The sequence below is a fragment of the Lissotriton vulgaris genome, chromosome 2_1 (assembly GCF_964263255.1).
Source record: "Lissotriton vulgaris chromosome 2_1, aLisVul1.2, whole genome shotgun sequence".
In the NCBI taxonomy this organism is placed as follows: domain Eukaryota; kingdom Metazoa; phylum Chordata; class Amphibia; order Caudata; family Salamandridae; genus Lissotriton; species Lissotriton vulgaris.
Genome location: NC_141687.1, coordinates 765,163,914 through 765,184,886, shown reverse-complemented (window position 1 = coordinate 765,184,886; position 20,973 = coordinate 765,163,914). Strand labels below are relative to the sequence as shown.

Below are 20,973 nucleotides of genomic sequence, written 5' to 3'. Positions count from 1 at the left end.
TCCATAGGGCATTCCCCAGGGAGCCCTCTCCGGGCTGCCTGTATGCAAAGTTTTGGCATTCTGGCGTGTTGCAAATAAGTCTACAGACTGTGTTCCCCACCTGTCGAAGAGCCTTGACGTCTCTTGTGCATGGAGTTACCACTCGTGGGATGCCGATGTCTGTCTGCTGAGCCAGTCTGCTTCTACATTGTCCTTTCCTGGTAGATGTATGGCTAGCAGGTCTATCTTGAGTGGGATGGCCCATCTCCATATCTCCTGCGCTAGTTTAGAAAGCGGGGCTGATTGTGTCCAACCCCTGCTTGTTGATGTAAAGCATTGCTGTTGTGTTGTCTGGATCAACACTCTGGTTGTACATTTTTGTTTGGAAGGCCTTTATGGCTAGGAAAACTGTCTTCAACTCCAGGTAATTGATGTATCTGACCGCATCTGCTGGTGTCCACAGGCCCCTTACTTTGAGTTTCTCCATGTCCGCGCCCCCTCTGGGACGCGTCTGTGGTAATGGTCACTGTTGGCGCTGGTTACGTCAGAGGCTTCCCCCTTGTTATGTTCCCCATGTTCCACCATGCCATCTCTTTCTGCACTGCGTGCGTTACAACCACTAGATCCTCCCAACGACCTGTAGCTTGTGACCATTGCTCCTGTAGCCATTCTTGTAAAGGTATCATGTGGAGCAGTACGTTCAGCACTAGGTGTATGCATGCTGCAATCATGCCCATGATTTTGCTCGCTGTCCTCACTGTCAGAGCTTGCCCCTTCTGGTAGAGCTGCGTCTCCCTCACGAGCGCTACCATTCTCTTCTCGCAGGAATATTTTTATTTGTTCTGGTTCAAAGGAGGATTTTCCCCAGTGGATGGAGAATCCTAGGTTCATCAGTGTGCTGTTCATTCTGTGCGTGCTGCTTGCATGTTTCGTATGAGCTTGCTTTGATCAGCCAGTCGTCCAGGTAAGGGTACACGTGTATCCCTTCCTTCATAGGTGTGCTGAGACTGTTGCGAGGCACTTTGTGAAAACCCTTGGTGCCGATTTGCGATCCGAACGCCATGGTTGTGAACTGGTAGTGGTCTTCTCCGATGATGAATCTCAGGAGGCGCTTGTGGCCCCCGTTCATTGGGATGTGCAGGTAGGCATCTTTTAGGTCTATAGTGACCATGAAGTCCTCGTCTTGCAATTGAGGAAGTACCTCCTGTAGGGAGGTCATCTTGAACCTTTGCATTCTTACGAACTGGTTTAAGAATCTTAGGTCCAGGATGGGTCGCATAGTTTCGTCCACCTTTGGTACCAGGAAGTATGTGGAGTATACGCCCTTGTTCCTTTCCCTGTAAGGTACTGGTTCTATGGCTTGTTTTTGCAGGAGCTCCTTTGCTTCCTCCCAAAGGAGCTCTAGGTCTTTCCTTGCTAGTGGCCTTTTTGGTTTCCAGTCCGTTGGCTTTCCTTCCAACTCTATACAGTACCTGTACTGTATGATGTGGAGTACATATTTGTCTGATGTTCTACTCTTCCACTCCCTGAAGAAGTGTTTCAGTCTTCCTCCCACTGGTCTTACATGTACGGAGGTGTCTAGCTCGCGTAACTCCTGTCTGATGTGATTGTGCTACACCCTGGGAGTTTTTGCTCGGGTGGACACATGTAGTTTTATTGAGTCACTTAGAGACGGGCTGCTGTCTCCCTCTCTTATGTCCACGTCCATTCCCTCTCTCGCGAAAGGACTGGCCTCTTGGTTGGTACTGCCAGGACTGTTTTTGCTGCCCCTGCTGTGTCTGGGTGTCTGCTTGGTGGGCTTGATGGAACGCCTGGTGTGATGTTCCGGGCTGGTTTCCTCCCCTCCATTTAGGTCTTCGTGACGGGGTGCCTCTTTTAGTACCTCTGAACTGCAATGCCCCCATGGATCTTGCAGTCTAGTTATCCTTCTTCAGTTGGCTGAGTTTCTCATCAACTGGGGACCTGAACAGCGTTTCTCCGTTGAACGGTGTGTTGAGGATGCTGCGCTGCACTTCTGGCTTGAAGCCCGAAATTCTGAGCCAGGCTTGTCTTCTCTCCGTGATGCCCATCATCATGAGCCTGCTGGAGGTGTCTGCTCCGTCCAGGGCAGTCTATGAGGCAAGAATTGGCTACATTCTTCCCCTCTTCGACAAGGTTCAGCTCTTTGCTTGAATTCCTGTGGCATGTTCTTTACTAACTCCCCAGCTCTTCCAGGATCTGGTATTGGTGCCCGTTGAGCAGTGCATTGGATTTCGCCATGCGCCAGTGCATTGCGGCATTCCGTTCAATTCTTCTCCCTACCAGGTCCATCCTCTTGCTTTCTTTGTCTGGAGGTGGCCCAGAAGTGGTAGGCACATTGGCCCGCTTTCTTGCTGTGGCTGCGATGGAGTCTGCTGAGACCGATCCCTGAATGTAGTGTGGGTCCTTGGAGGAATGTTTATACTTTTTCTCCGTCCTGGGAGTGACGGCTTTGCATGTAGCTGGTTCTTTGAAAGCCTCTTTTCCCTGTGCCATGACACTGTCTAGCATGGGCAGGAACTGACTCCTTGTTTGTGTAGGGAGCAGTGTCTCGAGAAGGAAGTCTGCTTTCTGCTTTTGGTTGTAGAGTTTTACTTGAAAACGGCAGCTGCATTCCTGCTGACTGTTGTAGACCCCGATGTCATCTGGCGGCGAGTGCCTCGAGGGATACGTGTCGACGGCTTCCTCTGGGCTCTCTGTGTCGACGTCCTGCCAATCTATTTCCTGAGTCTGAGGATGCAGGCCCAAGGAGTGTCCTGCGGTCGTCGTCTCGTTCATCCTCGTAGTAGGAGGCCTCCTCCTCTTCTTGGTCGTCGAAGGTCTCGAAGCCCACAGACTGTCCTTCGACGTCGTAGTCCTCCTCCTCAGTTTCCTCCACCACCTGTAGCCTAGGTTTCGTCGGGTTGTGTATTTCTTCATCCTGGCGTCTGAATCTTTTTTCCGCTGCAGGATTTTTTCCATCTCGGCCATGAGGCGTCTTTTTCTTTTTCTCCATTTCGGCCGCGTGGTCCGAGTCTAATGGATCGGCCGCTCTTTTCAGCGCCGAGCCGACTTTCGTCGTCGAAGGTTTCGGTGCAGAGCTGGCTCTCGGGTCCTTCGTTGGCACGGAAGCGCCCTTCGGGTCCTTTTCCCTTGGCGTCGAACGCTCCTTTTCGGGGACGATTTTCGACGTCTTCTGCTGTTCTTCAGCTTTCAGCGCCTGGGAGTCCTTCTCAGAGGATCTGCCGGTGCCTTGGTGTAGCCGCGGACGCCGAAGTTTTCGGCGTCGGCACTGTCGAGGTTTTGCCCTCAATTTTTCGAGACTCGGGGTCTCTTGGTGCCGTAGAGTCTCCTACCTTCTTTGGAGTCTTCGGAATATCGGTCTCTACGACTGTGTAGCCGTCGTGTTCGGCGGTGGCGTTGTCCTCGTCTGATGATAGCCCCAGGTCTCGAAGGGACGGTGGCTGTCCCTTGCCCTGCATGGTGGCGTTGGCTATCCTCCGTCTCTCTCTCTCTCATTCTAAGAGTCTTCAGCGTGAAGGCGGAGCAGGTGTTGCAGTCCTCGCTCTCGTGGTCGACCGGTAGGCAAAGGTTGCAGACCGGTTACTGGTCCTTCTGCGCGTACTTGTGGTGGCAGTTACAGCAGAATTTGAAAGGAGTGTTGTCCATCTCATGCGTTCAGGGGGCCCACTGAGCTTGCATTCTCCGATGGACGTCGAAGTTCTTCTTCTCCTTCGTCTTCGATGATGTAGTCTCCTGTAGTCTTCTCAATCTCTTTTCTTGCAATAAGAGCGAATTTTTCTTCTTTCTCCAAAAATGTCTGGAGCCCTTTCGGGAACGATCCAGACCGAATCGCGGAAAAAAGAATCTGAAGATGGCTCCCAGGAGTCGGAGCTTCCGCGGGAAGCGTGCCGACGTCACTGGAAACACACCAAAGGTGGGACGTCGACGTCCACCTAGGCTACAAAAAAAAGAAAGACGACTACAAATCCAGACCCAACCACAAGACCGCGGAATAATGCACAGCATAGTGAATCCAGAAAGATTCACGCTGCAAAACTTGATGAGGAATGGGTGGAAGAAAAAATGGCAGCAAGAGTATCGATCTCGGCCAGATTGCAGGGTATCTAATTCAGATACTTCTAAAGGGTCCATATGTCACAGATCTCAGCTATCGAAGAGAATATGGCACATGGCTTCTTACAATTTGGAGTGTCCAATCATAGCTGCCTATTGGTCGAGGGTTTTTTACGCACTGGAAGATGTGTGGGTGTCCCGTTGGGGGCGAGACCCCACAATGGCTCTCCTGGAGATCTTTCCAGGGTGGGATGGGAATCTGGGCCATCACACATTGGCGGGTGTTGGCTTTGTACTAGTAAAACGGGACATAGCAAGACACTGGTTTTCAAGCGACCCTCCACCATTCAGACAGTGGCTCAGCAGGATGAATTACTTCTCAAAGTGCTCTATTACGGGGGTAGTGTCAGTGTGGCCAAACAGCCTTTGACTTAACACAATAGGAGTGTAAGACATTCATAAAATGCACACTATTGTCAAAAATTGATAACAAGACTCAAGATGAGTCAGGACCTTTTAGTTTTCTTCTCCAAGGGAGAGGAGTGACTTGTGCAGGTGTCTTTAGGTGTCTGGTTTTTCTTTAACAAAGCAGTCGCAGTAGAGGGGGGGGGGGCCTGCGTGCAGAGGCTGCAGGCAACACTGGGGAGTCCAGAAGGGATGAAACCACGATGGACTGTAGCTCCGGAGGGCTGGGAAACCTGGTTGGCCCATGTCAACTCGGGCCGGAGGAGTCTGGTGAAGTGGTTGCTTCAGGTGTCTGGTTTTGGCGGTTCAGGAGGCCTCAGTCTTTTGTTTGGAGTTACTTCAGAACAGGTCTGCTGTTCACAGGAGGTCTTGAGTCTTTCGAAGGCAGGCAGTCCTCCCAAGTTTCTGGACTTAACAGCTGCAGGAAATGTTGACTTCGGCAGAGATTGACCAGAGCTGGAGATGGGCCTAGGGCCAAGTCAGGTGCTCTCAGTCTTCTCTGCTTTTGCAGCTTTTTGGGGTCCTCTCTTCCTAGGTTGGCAGGATCTGCCACTCTGGTGCCAGGGGCTCCGCTAAATTCAGAATTTATGAGTGTTTGAGAGTGCCAGGAAGTAGCAAATGGGCTACTTACACTTGGGGTGACTACATCTTCATGACTAAGACTACTTCCATTGGGGAGCGGGCATAACCGTGACCCTGGATGACAAGCTTGAGGAATCTGAAGAGGAGTCCACATCACCTGCCCCCCACCCAAGGGGTGGTGCAGGCTGAATTTGGGCACCCCTTCTAATCCAACTAATTTTCCCACCTGCCCTCCTGCCAAGAGTGACGCAGGAGGGATGGATGGCTTCCTCTGGGAAAAACCAGAGAAGTCACATACCAAAGGCGGAGAGGCGGCTTTGAAGGTCCCCTGCTTGGACAGGCTAATCTGCAGGTTCTCATGGGAGGGAGTGGAAGACACCCCCTTTCAGAGATGGCCTGGTTTCTGCCCTCCCGAAAGTGAAGGTCCTCACCCTTCGGTGTCACAAAATTAGTCTCTGGTCTCAGGCTGGCTAAAACCAGTCCATCCACCAGCAGTTGGTAGTTTCAGGGGGCACCTGAGGAGCCCTTTGGGTGTACATATTGATAAATTTAACACTGGCATCAGTGTGGGTTCATCAATATGGAGGTGCGATACCAAACATCTCTATTTTCAACAAAGCCATCAAGTAGCTGGGGACCTAGTTTTTACCACTGTCCAGCAGGTTTTTAAATGGCTTCTCTGTTCAATTGCACTGGCGGTAATGAAACTGACCAGCACAGCAGCATAGCTGGTACTGCAGGTAGGCCCTCACATATAATATTAAGCACCCTGCCTTAGGGCAGTCATGCCTGCTGTGGGGTGCCTTGCAAATAACCTATGCAGTGGAAGGGAACCTGGCACACAGGGATGGAGGACATGTTGCGTTTTTACTTTAGTCTGCACCAAGACACTTAGCCTACAATGGCAGTCATGCATGTGCTTGGTGAGGGGTCTGTTAGGTTGGCACAATTTGTGCTGCAGCCTCAAGGACCCTCTTTAGCACATCAGCCCTTCGGTACCAGGGTACCCTTTACTAGGGACACAGAGGGTGCTAAAGTTTTTCCAATTGGGGGTACAACTGTACTGTTTTGAGAAAGCTCTGGCACTGGGGACCTGGTTAGCAGGAACACTGCCCGATCCCCCCTCCCTCCCCCTCCCCTCCTCAATGCTTCGATCTCCTCTGGCCTAGTACCAAAATCTTTCAAATCGGCCATAGTCTTCCCTATCCTAAAAAAGCCCGGCTTAGACCCCTCCCTCCCATCCAACTTTAGACCCATTTCCCTTCTTCCGTACCTCGGGAAGATCCTAGAGAGCTATATCACTACATGCGTCTCCACCTTCATTGAGGAAAACCATCTCTTGGCCTCACACCAAGCGGGATTCCGCCCGGCCCACTCCACTGAATCAGTGGTCCTGTCCGTTCTAGACGAACTTAAGAGCAAGGCTGACTCAAATCTACCCCAAGCCTTGGTACTCCTCGACCTGTCCGCTGCGTTTGACACGGTTGACCACTCCATTCTCCTTGACAGTGTCCACGCAGCGGGCGTTCGGTGAGAAAGGAGGCGAGCCAAGAGAGGGCAGTGCCCCGAACGGACTAAGGCGGTCCATCTTTCCGGTTTCTCTGCCCTCTCCCGTCCAGTCCCCTGCGGGGTCCCCCAAGGCTCTTCCTTGTCCCCCCTCTTCAATCTTTACATTCACCCCCTCATCCTCTCTCCTTGATGTGGGGGTCTCAGTATATAACTATGCGGACGACCTCCAGTTGGTTTTTTATCTTTCTTCTCCCTCAGACTCCCTTCCTAAATTCCACTCTACCCTAGCTTTCATCTCTGAGTGGATGAACTTCAACCAACTCAAACTTAATCTGGACAAGACGGAGCTGGTCCTGACTGGCCCTACCACCTCTCCTTGGTCTGCTGCCTTTTTGCCCTCCACCTTTGGCCCCCCCGCCCACGCCAGCGGCCTCTGCTAAGACCTTGGGCATTAAAGTCAGTCGGGACCTCTCAATGCTCGCCCAGATCAGTTCAGTTGTATCCTCTGGTTTCCTCTCCCTCCGGATCATTCGGAAAGTGTCCCGTTTCTTTTCCCCTGAGGCCCTTAAACTTATTATTTTGGCAATGATTCGGTCTCGTGTCCACTACGGGAACAGCCTCTACGTAGGCTGGAATCTTCAGTCTATTCAGAATCAGGCCGCCCGCCTTATCTTGCACCTTTCCAAGTCCCTCCACATCACTCCTGCTTTGAAATCCCTCCACTGGCTCCCCATCCGCCAGAGAGCTCTATTCAAGATGAGTTGTCTGGCCTTCATGGCCCGTGCCCGCACTGCCCCGGCTTTCATTAACTCCCTCATTAGCCCCTACACCCCCAACCACACCCTCCGCTCCTCCAATCAAGCCCTCCTCAGTGTTCCGCGTTTCCGCAGATCCAAGACTGGAGGCACTCTATTCTCTGTACTAGCCCCCTGTTTCTGGAACAGTCTCCCACTGTCCATCAGATCAATCCCAGTCTACCTTCAATTCCGCAAGGCCCTCAAGACCTTCCTGTTTTCTCAAGCGTACTCCTGCGGATTTCCTCTCAGTAGAATTCCACTCCTCTCAGCCTTCTACTTCAGCGCCAGGAAGCCGCTAGGTCGCAGTGCGCTCTATTAAGAAATTTTAACTTCAACTTCAGCCTACCCAGGGCACGGTCAGTCGAAATCACATGATGTACCAGAGCAGACCAGAATATAGGCACTTCATTCTATAATGCACCCACAATTTCCTTGTGGTGCTTTTTATCATGAATGTCTTCATGAGTTGTGGGTTGCGAATCAGCTAGGTGTATGCTGATTAAATTGTGGATATAAGCCTTAACCAGAATGTAGGGGTGAAGGGAGGGAACAATCCAAGGTGAATCTATGTCCTGGTGCACTGTGGGTTTCAGGGAGTTATCACGAATCTCCTGCAAACCTCTGCTTCAAAGAAAATAAGTTGCAAAGCCTGTTCCCAACAGTAGATGAAAAAATGTGTGCACAGCATGTGATGTACAACAGCAAATGCTACAAACCAACATTTTCAAAAGCTTATATTTAAGTAAACACCATTCTGGCACATCACTCACCAGGACCAATTTTGTACGTTCTGGCTTGTCTAGAGAAGGTAAAAAGCATTCCAACTAAACTACTTTACCTAGAACAATTACTGAGAGCAAATATGTTTTGTATGGTTAATTGAATACAACACGTTTCATTTGAACAAAAGGTAAGACCTGTTCGCTTACAAAAGCAGTTCTCTGAAGTAATTTAAAACCTATCTTCACAACCGATCCCAAAACGGTTTTAACTATTTAAGACATTAAAGAGGGCTTGTTGCACAGCTTTCATTTACTCATTTGAGTTACGATTCAACCACAGTAAACTGATATAGGTTATGTCTAAGAGGAAGCAGCTTGTAAACAAAAAAGTATTTAATATAAAATTGCCTTACCTCCTTTGCACCCCTGCTGAAGTCTATCCATTTAATCTCACCAAAAGTTGCAAAGACTGAATGAAGATCTTCTCTAGACGTTGTCTCATCCAGATCACCAGAAAAGGTTAGCAAACATCCAATCTTTTCATCTAAAGATTTCTTCAAACAAAACATTGACAATGTTTACAATTGTATGAAGGATTACGCAAAACTTATTGTGCTGTCAGAGTGACGGACCTTTTGGTTAGCATGGGTTTGACATCCCTTTCTAAACTGCATGTTGTAAAAATATTTTCCCTTTACATCCAGTCACAAAAGAAAGGCTACTGCATACTGTAATCCTCTTGCAAGTAAGCTTCATGAATAAAAGTTATACAAGAAGATTGTTGGTGTAATGCTCTGTACCGCATGGTTTCCAAATAACTTCCAACGGATCAGTGCTGTACTCTAAACATAGGTGTTCATATGAGGACGTTCTTACATGTTTAAGCAACTGCAATACAGTGGCCGGCTTGGGACCGCCCAGTCTACTATTCTTGAGGGAAGTCTCCAAGGGTACTGCATTAAGTTTGTATTGATCCCCATGGGTTCAGGCTACAACCACAAAAACTCCTATATTTTAAGAGAGTTGTATAAAGAATAAACTAATCAAATGCATATTGAAGCAAGCACAGGAAGGGGTAACAGATTTTAAAACCCAACTGTAAAGCTCCAGCAAAATGTAGCCAACTGGCCCCAGCAAAAAAATACAAACACAAAACTCGTTTTTCTTCACCCCACACTACTGCAAATGTTCAGGTCCATTCATGTGTTACACAGATCCTCTCCATAAACACAACACCATTGCTTTATTCACACTTAAGTAGGCTCCCAATCATAACATTGTGTTGGTTATGTTGCAAATGTTTTTTTTATCTGAAGGTCTTTAATTTGTCTCTAAAAATATGTACATTCTAGTGCAGATTCAGCTTCCAAAGCTCACGTTCTTAATCCATGATGCTTTAAAAGAATCCCTTGATGGTTTAGAAACGTCCAACATAGGTTATGAGCACCTGCTCTGTGGATAGTTATGATAAGTGGCCAGTGCATTTATGTACAGGGTGAAGTCTTTGTTTTTAAGACTATTCTAAAACTTTACAAACCATCCACTAAGTTGTGAACTGGATGGCCTTTGGATACCAGATGGAAAAGGAGCTTAGCTGCACTGAAAAAAAAATGCATGTTCCGCAATATGCTTTCTGGAAGAGTGAGTAATATACTTTCTAAGATGCACCATTTAAGGTTGGAATGCTTCTCAGTACGACATTTGAAAATGCTTGTGGTTTTAGTTATTGAACAAGACGGATTTCAACTCTTTCCCAGTAGTAAAAGGAATATTTGTTTGCAGGATCATACCCAATACATAGACCGGAACTGGGAGAAGTTTAACAGATGGCACCCAGGGAACAGATATTATGAAGGTACTTCATATGGAGACTGCTAATCCTGTTGAAAGGGTAGATGCGATGTAACAAAAAAAACACAGAAATAAAACACCTCTGATTGGATTTCCTGGAGAGTCAATCATTAGTCCTGTTCAGGGAAGCTTTGATGTATTTGACTGCTGGCGAACTGGTTTTGAAACACTTAAGAGTGCTAGCTCACCAGAAATCTTTGAGTTGTTCAACTCCAGAACAGAATGCAAACAAACTAGACAAATGTGGTAGCGCTCGACCACCATCATGCGACTCTTAAGCATCGTTCGGCGACCAGCTTCAGCCACAATCACATCAGCAGGTAACGTGGGTAGACAGAACTCCAAAGCAACTGCCAACGCAGTATCTTCCTTTTAGTCCTGTGGCATTTAACCAACTGTGAAGGGATAAGTGACAGATGTTGCCATCTGAATTTTTTTAAATTTAAGATATGACCGAGCCAGGCATAGTTCCACTTATCAGTGTGTCATCTTGGACCCCTACCACCTCCCATCCCCTTCATCAGGCATCCTCGATGCATAACCCACTTAAGAAACTATCGAAAAAGTCAACTTGGCTCAAGGCAGAATAGCTTTCCACTGCTGAAGTGTGTTGCCAAATCACGTTGATGTAATTACATTGGATGCAGGAGTCTCTCCATCTGGTCTAAACATGTGGTTTAGAGCACTCCCAAACAATTATCAGTTCTTTTAATGTGGAGACATCAGACCCCATTTTACTATTGGAGGACTCAGGCCGATTAAAAAGCACTTTGAGAAATGGGCTACATTGCAGCATGGACCAGTTTCCCAGCCCTTGCCTACTATAAAATATTTGTCGAAAAAATAAAAATACAGTGAGGGGGTGGGAACCCACAATGCTACCTTCTGCCATGCCACATCCTACCTTAACTTCCTTCGTCCACTCTTAACTTCTCCCCCCCCCCTCCCCACATCAGCCCAATACACACTAGCCACCTGCTTAGATTACGTGTGAATGCATTACCCTCTCCAGACTTTAGGAGGCTTTTTACTTAATTTATATTGGTTGTCCAGAACCAGGTTCCAATATAGTGGTGGAATGTAGCACAAGGTTGTATCCACTTACCGAGTGAGCTCAGAACTTAACTTCCATCCGATCTAGTAAGGCTTCCCTCAAAACACAAAATAAATCTGAACTCTTGTGCTGGCAGTGAATGCAGAGTACAGAAATAGCGAGTACTTTTATTCCAAAATTCTCCCAACCCATTCTTGTTTTACTGTAGGTCTTAGCAACTGGGAATTTTGCCCTACCTCAAAAGGACACGATCAGGAAGAGACCGAAGGGTTAGTTACATTTTCATCAATTGCTGTTTGTTACAATGTACCTACCATTTCATCCTCTTCTGCTTTTTTCTGTGTTTCTTCCTTTGCTCTGTAAAAGGATGCATACCGACTTCAGTAAGTATTCAAGATTAACAAAGGTGGTTACAAGTTATCAGTGATGCAATCTCTTACTGTTTCGACTTTGTTTTAGCTTCTGCTCGATGTTGCTTCCTTTCTTCATTCTTCTTAGTGAAGTAATTGTCCCTTAAAAGACAAAAAAAAGCACATTTGAAAAAGCACACGTGATAATTCAGCAGCGACAGGCCAAGAAAAGCATTTGTTTAAAACAAATTGAACATACTATGATCACCAGTCCTGCTGTCATATAAAGCTAACTTGTTTGAGGAAAGTAATCTCTCTCTAATTTATGTTGGACGGAGGACTGTACCTATTCAAATTGTTTTTAAGCTTACTGTTGCTTTTGACCTTTTTTCCTTGGTCCCTTCTGTTAGACCCAGATGCGCCAGGTCTCCTCTTCATGCTCCTGAAAGTTGAGCTTTGAGAAAATTCCTTTCCTTCAGATGGACTGGAGGAAGGCAGTAGTACATGCATTGACCACGTCCCGGCCAGACTATTCGAACAGTCTATATCTAAGACTACCAACCTATCTGGTTCACAGGCTGCAAATAATACAAAAACGCTGCAGCCAGATTAATTGGGAATGTGCCACTCCGCCATCACATCTCACCCCCCACTTGCAGAGCCTCCGTTGGCTGCCAGTCAATAGGAGGATAGAATTCAAGGCGCTCACTCTGGCCTACAAAGCCAACAGAGATTGGGACCCGGGCTATATGAGGCATAGATTGCAAAGTTACCATTAAGACTGGGACCTGAGATCAAACCATCTCAAACTGCTTAGGGTTCCTAGTTTCCTAAAGGCCTGGAAAGATAGCAGAGCATTCTCTGTGAGAGCTGCGAAACCCTGGAATGCTACGCCCCAACACCTCCACATGACAGAGCCAGAACTAGCCTTCAGGAGAGCACTGAATACTTGTTTCTTTAAACTTGTTGTTTCCGCACTGTGAATCTGCAACCCAGCACCGGGACACCTCTGTTGGAGGTAGCCAGGCACTTGACAAGCCACAAAAAAAACAAAACACATTTTTCTTCTACTTCCCTGTAAGCAGCACGGTTTCTCCACTCTGAGTAACTACATTACTATGCCAACATCCTTTCTAGAATTCCTTGGGCCTGTGTACCCCATTCACTAGTCTGAGCTCTGGGGCTACCTGCCAGTCAAGTTTCACTACAAACCCTTTCTCCATCTCTTCCGGAAGCCAAACCAGTCTCAGCTGCCTTAATGCAAATGGTCTATTTATTCTATATTCTCAGGTTTCACAAACTGCAACAGAACCAACCCATAACCCTGGATGCTACCAAATCCACCAGATGAGCTGCATTTAGGCCTGTAGATCTTTCTAACATCTGCAACCAGTTTTTTTTTTTAGTTGTAGCTCCACCTTTTGTATCCAATTTGTCAGGCCTTCCAACTGCCCTTACCACAGCTGCAGAGTTCTACGTTTATTGTAAAAATCTGCATGAATGGCATGAAGGGCTAAGAAATGTCTGCACCTGCACCATCTCGGACCCACTTGTCAAGCCACTCCAGTCTTAAAAATTACTCTGTCAATTGCTTTTTCGACTTGATGGTACACCACACCAGAATGGCCTTCACAACTCCGAGGAAGGGTCAGCTCAAGGTTCTTTACCGTGTTGGACAGCACACTGACCAATTTACCAACATCCCCATCCTTTCCATGCACCTCTTCCGACAGCGCTTTCCAGGTGAAATCAGTAAATGGTAATGCCACCTCTTGACATAGCTGGGCTCTGAACTCAAGGTATGCACTGGCTGTATGCTAGTGCAGTTGGGATGGGTTACTGATAGTTCATCTGTTAGTACCAGACCTCAACATCTACATCAGGTGCACCGCTGCTTTTCTCACCAGTAATGATGATTCAACAGGTCTGCTCCACAGGGCGTGCAGAGACCAGAGCGGATCATGGACCTAGACTGCTTCAAGTATTTGGCAAATAGTTTCGAAAAGTTATAATAACAAAGTCCAAAGAGTAAAAGGGTACAGCCCCAACTATCATTTTGTATACCGAAGTCCCCACTAAGATCATATGTCATAATGAGCTTATTAGGACCACATCTAACCACCTCTTTAGTATCCCCAAACTTAATTTTGTATAGGTTGGGTTCATATCAAGAAAGCTTAGAATAATCACGGAGATCCAAACTTACATTTACTTAAGAAGCACCGTGGACATATTTTTTCAAGACTTAAAGCAGCATATAAAATTGTGTTCATGCAGCTGTTTGCAAATGTCCCCATTTTAATTTGAGCAATAACAGTTACATTCCATGCAGTATCACTGCGATAACTAACTTACTTTGTTAATACGATCAGGTCCATATCTTTGTACTTCTGGTCTGGTGTTTCAACAAACGTTTTAGCTGCTTCATTAGAGTCAAACACAGCAAATACAGAACCCTAATTGGAATATAAAGATGTGGTCAGAAATGTCTGTTAATGCATAGCATGTTACATGATAAGTAATCAAGGAAAACCTACCTTAAACGCCCTCTGGATTGTTCTCCTCATTTGAATGTTTTCTACTTGACCTTTACCATCAAACCAGGTTTTGATTTCATCAAATGTTGCATCCGTCGGGAATCCTTTCTGCAAAGACACACATGTAAAGAGTAGGAATTCATCATCATCATCAAATAACTTTATTCGGATATTCAAGTATCCACAAAAGTATAAATACATAAAAACTGCGAAAATAAAAAACTATCATAAAATCTGAAAGTACATACAAAAATGGACCAAATTTACAGGTCAAGCATGGTCTGTCTTGCTCGAACAGCTATTCGCAGAAAAGTGCCAGTACGAAAGATAAGTTCAACATCATCCAGGGTTAATATCATTAGATAAGCAAAGTTAAAAACCATTTGATATATTTCATATAAAATTTGCAAAAGAATCAAAAATGCAGAACAGATTATCCACTCAGGCCATCATACGGGCAAGGCAAAAAATAAATTTCATTGTGGTGGCCGAGGGGAAAACAAAGTGCAAATTTAATTGTGCCTGCCCTTAGGCGGAATAAGCCCCGCTCCCATGGACTCATCGGAATTGTCAAATAGCGAAGCATGGGTAGGATCAAAAAATCGTGGGCCAAATAAATAGAGACAGTTGTCTTCAAGGATTCCCTGCATAATCTCTCGGCCGTACAGTGTGTATAAAGCATGTCGTTGATCATTTTTATGTGGGAGATCATTTGCAGTATGATTGGTAAAGACACTCCCTTGATTAATACTTCAAAGGCTAATACACACCAGAGAGCAAAGGGATATCCATACATGTATCACAATTCAAACAGTCCGTGATAATATCTCTTGTGAGTGATGCCACAGGGTTCTTCCAGATAGAAAGCCAGAAGAGAGCAGGGCGGGCACAGACAAAATCTTCAATAAAATTCACACCCAATTCCATCATGACAAACATCGTGGGATGGAAATAGGAACGCAGAGCATCTTCCTGAGAAATCTGTTTCCTTCAGATTGAATAGGTCGGCTCTGAGCGATACCCCAGACCTCCGCGCCATACGTGGCGATGGGAATGCATCGGGCTTTATACATTTTTAAAATTGACAATATGGTGCCAATATTTTTAGAACGGGGTAAGCTGAGGATTGAGTTGATGGCCTTAGAGAACCTATCCCTGGAGTGAGCAATATGCTCAGTCCAGGAGTTGTTCGCAGCAACGACCACCCCTAAATAGGGAAAATGTTAGTAGACCACAGCTCATCAGCGCCCACCGAGATACAACCTAGCTGTCGTTTCTTAGGGCCACAGGACATAATAAAAGATTCCTTAAAATTAGTTTTTAGGTCGAGGGACTTCATGTAATCAACAAACCCCTTGACCAAGGCAGGTAAAGCATTCGGAGTGTGGCCCATAAGGACCGCATCATCCGCGTAAAGTAGAACAGGGAGAGATTTGCCCATAATTTTGGGGACGTCATAGGAAAGAGGGGTTAGGTTTTTGTGCAGCCCATTAATATAAATAATAAAAAGGGGGGCTAACATGCACCCCTGTTTTACCCCTCTATGAACTTTTATAGCTTTGGTCACTTCGCCCCCTGACCGATCCGGACACAAGCATTAAGGTCCTTGTGCAATTAGGCCAAAAAATGCACAAGGGATTCATCCAGACCATAATTCAAAAGAGCAGTCCAAAGTTTCGATCTATTAACGCGATAGAAAGCAGAGGACACCTCCATAAAGGCAAGATAAACTGCTGATCTACGTGCAATATTATATTTACCTAGGATTAGGTTTAGATTGTGGCACTGCTCAATGGTTCCTACCTTATTGCGGAAACCTAGTTGGCAGTGCTCCAAAATACCATTGTCCTCGGTCCAGCTCAAAATCTTATTATATAAAATCCTGCCAAAGATTTTTAAAGTATTGTCAATAAGAGAGGGGCAAGGGTAAGATTTTTAAAAACATTTAAGAGGAGCGGTGCCCAGACTTCCAAGTTTGATTTAATAATATCGATGGGTAAGCAATCAGGGCCAGGTGCCTTATTCCCTGCGCTCTGAGTAATGCCATCTTCTACCTCAGATAAAGTTATGTCAACCCTCGGTGGGTGGCAGGACCGTGGAGCCGACCCCGAATGTGGTGCGGCATAAATGGTGGCAACATTTTTCACCCATGCTTCGCCTGAAATGGTACAGCTAATCGGGGTCAGGAACTGGTCTGAACATCGCAGGTCCTTAACAGCGGCCCAAAAGGCATCTCCCTTCCCTAGGTCAGCTGCTCTTGCTCATCCCAGCGGTCTTCAAGGATCTCGGTTTTCCTTTTGTTTATCGTCACTCTATACCTACGTCTAGCTTCTCTCACTTCAATAGGACAATTAGGTTTGGAAGACAATGCCCTGCGCAATTCCCTGTTTGCCGCTGAACACTCACGATTGAACCATCTGGGACCTGATTCAATTTCCCTGCGAGGTGCTGATAATAAAGATTTAGAGGCTGAACAAATCTTAACAAAGTCACAGACAGCCTTGGGATAAGGGACAGTCTCTGACAGACAGGAGTTAGACATAAATTCTCTTATTATCTCTAAGACACGGAACACTTCCTTAGTATTAATACCCCGCCATCTGAGTCTAAGTTTACCTGTCGTGGGGGACGAGTTCCTAGCACCACATTCCCTTTTAAAAATGGGCCATAATTCCAAACTCATGACAACCCTAATGGGGTTGTGGTCCCCTTGACTCATTGGGATGACAACACCCTCTGATAGACAGTCAGCGAGGCGAGGTGAAACAGAAATAAATCGATAGTTGAAGAACACCCCCTAACTCTAAAAGTTGGCACAAACTGGGCATTCGGTAAACAATTGATAGTAATATCCATGACATTTTGCAAATTGTGAGAGCTCAAAAAAGAACGCAATTCAGCACTCCTTTGGTAAGAAGTACCGTGCTCATTCGTCCTAATATGCGAAAGGGCATCGTTGAGCCTAGCATTAAAATAGCCGTCCAACAAGATGCCGCCAACTATATCGAAATCTTGCTTGGACTCTAAATTGGTAATAGGAATTTTTATTTGGAATCGTATTAAAATTATTATTATAAAAATTGATCAAAAAGAAAAACTTTCCTTTTAAATAAAAGAGCTTGGAAATGTAAATTATCAGTTGGTATATCCTTAACACTCCCACCGGCAACAATATTAATCCAGATAGAAAGGCCCCCAGATGGGCAGCCCAATTTGGGTTTGGCAGCTAAAATGTTAAGGCACTGAAACCCATTAAGATGCAGCTCCTTGGTGGCCCAAGTCTCCTGAAACATTACAATATCCTGCTGGTTTATTAAGCTAAGCCACTCAGGGTCTTCTAGCCTTGACTGAAGGCCTGCTATATTCCAGGACAAAACATTTAGATCATTGGCTGCCACTGTTCTGGTTGATCTGGGTGAGTTATCATAAACAGTGGAAGTGGATAAGGGAAGAGGATCTCTTACATTCTCTGACAATTGAGCATAACACATTCATAAGTGTGATCGTCAGTCAGGAATATCCAGAACTGACAAGAGAGAAGCGGTTTGCTAAAGGTAAAGCTACAGGTGCATTAGGGTAAGGGCGAGTGAGGGGGTTTATAAAAATAACCCAAGGGGAGAGCACAAATATCAGTACGTGGTGCAAGTGTTTGCTCTCGTGAGCATGAAACATTACGGACCATCTGAGACCTACGAAAGTTAATGACAATGCAGTCTCCCATGATGTTTTTTGGGGATTGGCCAACCCATCCCACTTTACGCACCATTAAAATTTCATGTAGGTTGGAGGGGTTGAAACCTTTATGTTTAAGCCAATCCACACACTTGCTCCGCAAATCAACCCACGACTCCCTCCCAGTGCCTGTTAAACAAGGAACACCCGCCAGGATTAAAACATAGGGACAAGAAGCTGGGGGAGATTCAAGACAGTGTTGGAATAATTACTAGGCAGCACCAGTTTTACATTAGCCAATCTATCCTTCTGCCCAGTAGCGTTGGGGAGATGGGTGCCCAGTTGCAAAAGCTTATGATGTCTAGGTGAGGGCTGCTCAGTGCAATCCCAAAGCCCAGGACCAGGGACAACAATAGGCTTTGGAGCAATAAGATCCTGAATTTTAGAACATGTTTGGCAGGGGTTAGCCACCATAGTGTGATCGGTGGTTAGGGGAGGAAAACAGCCTCCCAAGTCTCTGTGGCAGACTCAGATGTAACCAAGCGTTCCAATTGATCAAGTCTATCTTGCAGAGAACTAAAGTTCTTTCAGAGTGCCTTTGTGTAACTCATCATGGTTCTCATGCTGGACTCCAAGGCATCCATAGTGTTATTCATTCTAAATATAGATGGAACGTCATCTGAGTACCCGTGGAAAAAGTGGTCACTGCATGTATAGGGAGGTCCACGCTTCTTACAATTTTAGATGGGTTTTTGGGTTTTAATTTAGGGGGGGCAACCAGTTTCCGTTATGCTGCAGGCTCCAGTAGTTTATTTGGGGCCATGGTTTTAGAAGCAAGTGCCCGGGTTGCAATTCTGGGGCCATAAGGTGTGGCGATGGGGAGTATCCATTATCAGCAGCGTTGGCGATGAGGGCATTACTTCAGGTACTGTTTAAGTTCAGCGTTAGGGAAAGACGAGATCACCCTGGTTTAGCGCATCCAGGGATGTGAGTCTTTCGGCAGTTAGGAGATCCAGGGACAGGCTTCGTTTGGTAAGCTCAATTTCATGCGCGAGTAAACTTTCAGCCCCAACGATGAAGGCATCCAGAGTTCCCGCTGCTCCCTTGGACTTTGTCATGATAGATTAGTACTGGTTGCGCATCCCACAAATGACGACAATTATTGACAAATGCACTTAGTAGACGTTTTAAAATAAACACACCAAGTATGTGTCAACAGTACCTTCTAGACGATAGCCCCCAGCCCAAGCTCCTCGGGCTATGCCCGCGCGCGTCCCGTTCTCGGTAGTCCCCGTCGATTTTTAAATGACCGGGGTCACGTGTGGCAGCTCCTCTCTTCCTGCGAGACCGCGCTGCCCTCTGAGTCTTTAGGTCCGGGCAGCGCGCGGTCCGTTTCCAGAGAGGAGCAAGGAGCGAGGCAACACCCGGGCAAAACATGACTCCCCCCGCAAGCAAGGCTCCACAGATGCTCCCACCAAACTGCCTCCAAAAGTCAGGGTAAGTGAAGTCCAAAGGCACGTAGAAATTAGTAAATAGACAGCATTGAAGAAAGAAGAGTTAACGTCCAAGAGTTGGATGATGGAAATCTCACGATGGGGAGGTTTAAGTTATATTGTATGTAAATAAGTGTACAATGCTGTGACAGGAAGTTAAACATAGTAAATTGAGCTAGCATTTGATCAACAGAACCTTATGCTTAAGCAAAGCATTAAGATCTGAGGAACGGAGGAGAATTTTGACTTTGATAATACACTAACTGGAGATTCAAGTGGGCGATTTGCCCATTTTGCAGTAAGACAGCATGGGAGAGGGTGGCTTGCCCTGGCAGGAAAACAAAAACAAACAAAAAAACACGATGCCTTGCTTAGAGCAAGATCTTTGTTGGCTGCAAAATAAGACTGATGCTTGAAATCCAATGGACTGGTAAGTATTAAGTCTCCAAAACCAGCATGTGCTGAAACATCAAGAGTACTAAAAGGGTTGCATGAGAGAGCGAGAATTCCACCTACTTACCAAGCTGTGGTACCTAACAGTAAGAGGCACCCTCAGGAGTTCAGCTACTGATCTGCTAGTTATCTTTGATCATTACCTTTCGTACCCACCAGGCAAGTCAAGATCTGTGTGGAGCACAAGCTAAACTAAACAGGAAAAGAAGCCAGACTTAGCACATGCTAATCAGTTGACCTTTATACAGTTAAGTTCCTGCCCATGTAACCTTGTGACATTAAACTGTACAACTACATGGCCGGATGACTCTGCCCTACCAGAAACTCATTCTCCAAGATCAATGCCATTGTTCAACCTAAAGATCTGCACTTTCCTCATGGGCGCCCTTCCACCCAACTAAACTACTGAGACAAGTTGACCTGGTAACAAAGCTCCGCTTCTCCCAAATTAGTCTAGACAGGATATAAACTAAAGGCCCTTCTTCCAATCACCTTCCTTTTTTGCCTCCTGTTCATTTAATGGCCATCCCTGTTCTTTAAACTACTGCATTCCAGATGGAATCAGAACAGAAATACTGAGGTTAAAACTTAGAGAGCAGAAATAGGATTTGTTGTAACTACCTTAAAACAAAAAAACAAAAAAGAAAAAGTCTCTGGATGCCTGTGTAAGCTGTACAAACTGAAGAAATCATGGACTTTACATTGATCTGTGAGTAGTCCAGAATTACTATATCTGCGCACACGAGGAGCAAAGCACTTTCTCCAGACAAACCATTGAAGTGTTAAATTGCAACAATGGAATTTTGGGGAGAGAATCTGCCACCTTACGATATGCAGTTATATCAACCTTTAAAGTCTATGAATTCCAAGACTTGAGCATCAGGGTCTAAATTCAGATTGAAAAGCAACACTGCCTTTTACCAAATTCCTCCACTATCTGCCATCTACTAGCTTGTGCATAGGATTGTATATGGTTCAGTTAATACAAGTGTTGTCCCTCTGCACACCATGTTGCCTTTGGTACATAACCTTTGCCCCAATATGTTGCATAAGCTTGTTCTGCAGCCTTATGAATAAAGAACAAAAAAGTGGCTTTATCCAAGACTGAAGTAAGGGCAGACCAATGAAGATCCATATTTACCAGAAGGAACAAATTATTCACGAAAGGAAGACTAGCTGCTGCCCACATAGCCAGAAAGTTTAAAACCAAATAACCTTTAATGAAGTTAATGCAAGCAATAGCAGAAATTCCACGTTAAGATGTAGGAGAAAGAGGAAAACCTTAAAGCAGCAAACCACGGGTACATAACTACTATCCAAAAATAAGTGGTAAACAAACAATCCATTTTAAAAGCCATAAGAATTCAGTACGCTGCTTAAAATGTCAAAAGAAGCACATGCCGTTGCTACCACCTTGATTAGCTTATAAATATGA

At 45.8% G+C, this 20,973-nt stretch overlaps 1 protein-coding gene across 3 annotated transcripts in view; it reads right to left on the bottom strand.

Annotated features, from left to right (window-relative positions):
* SSB (small RNA binding exonuclease protection factor La) overlaps positions 1-20,973 on the bottom strand; it is a 100,576-nt gene that overhangs the window by 22,596 nt on the left and 57,007 nt on the right. For all 3 annotated transcript variants that reach the window (XM_086956087.1, XM_086956086.1, XM_086956088.1), the window contains exons 5-9: positions 13,921-14,028; positions 13,739-13,839; positions 11,474-11,545; positions 11,348-11,390; positions 8,542-8,682 (exon numbers count right to left, since the gene is read on the bottom strand). In XM_086956087.1, coding sequence (XP_086812213.1) covers positions 8,542-8,682; positions 11,348-11,390; positions 11,474-11,545; positions 13,739-13,839; positions 13,921-14,028 — 465 coding nt within the window. The remainder of the gene's footprint in view (positions 1-8,541; positions 8,683-11,347; positions 11,391-11,473; positions 11,546-13,738; positions 13,840-13,920; positions 14,029-20,973) is intronic.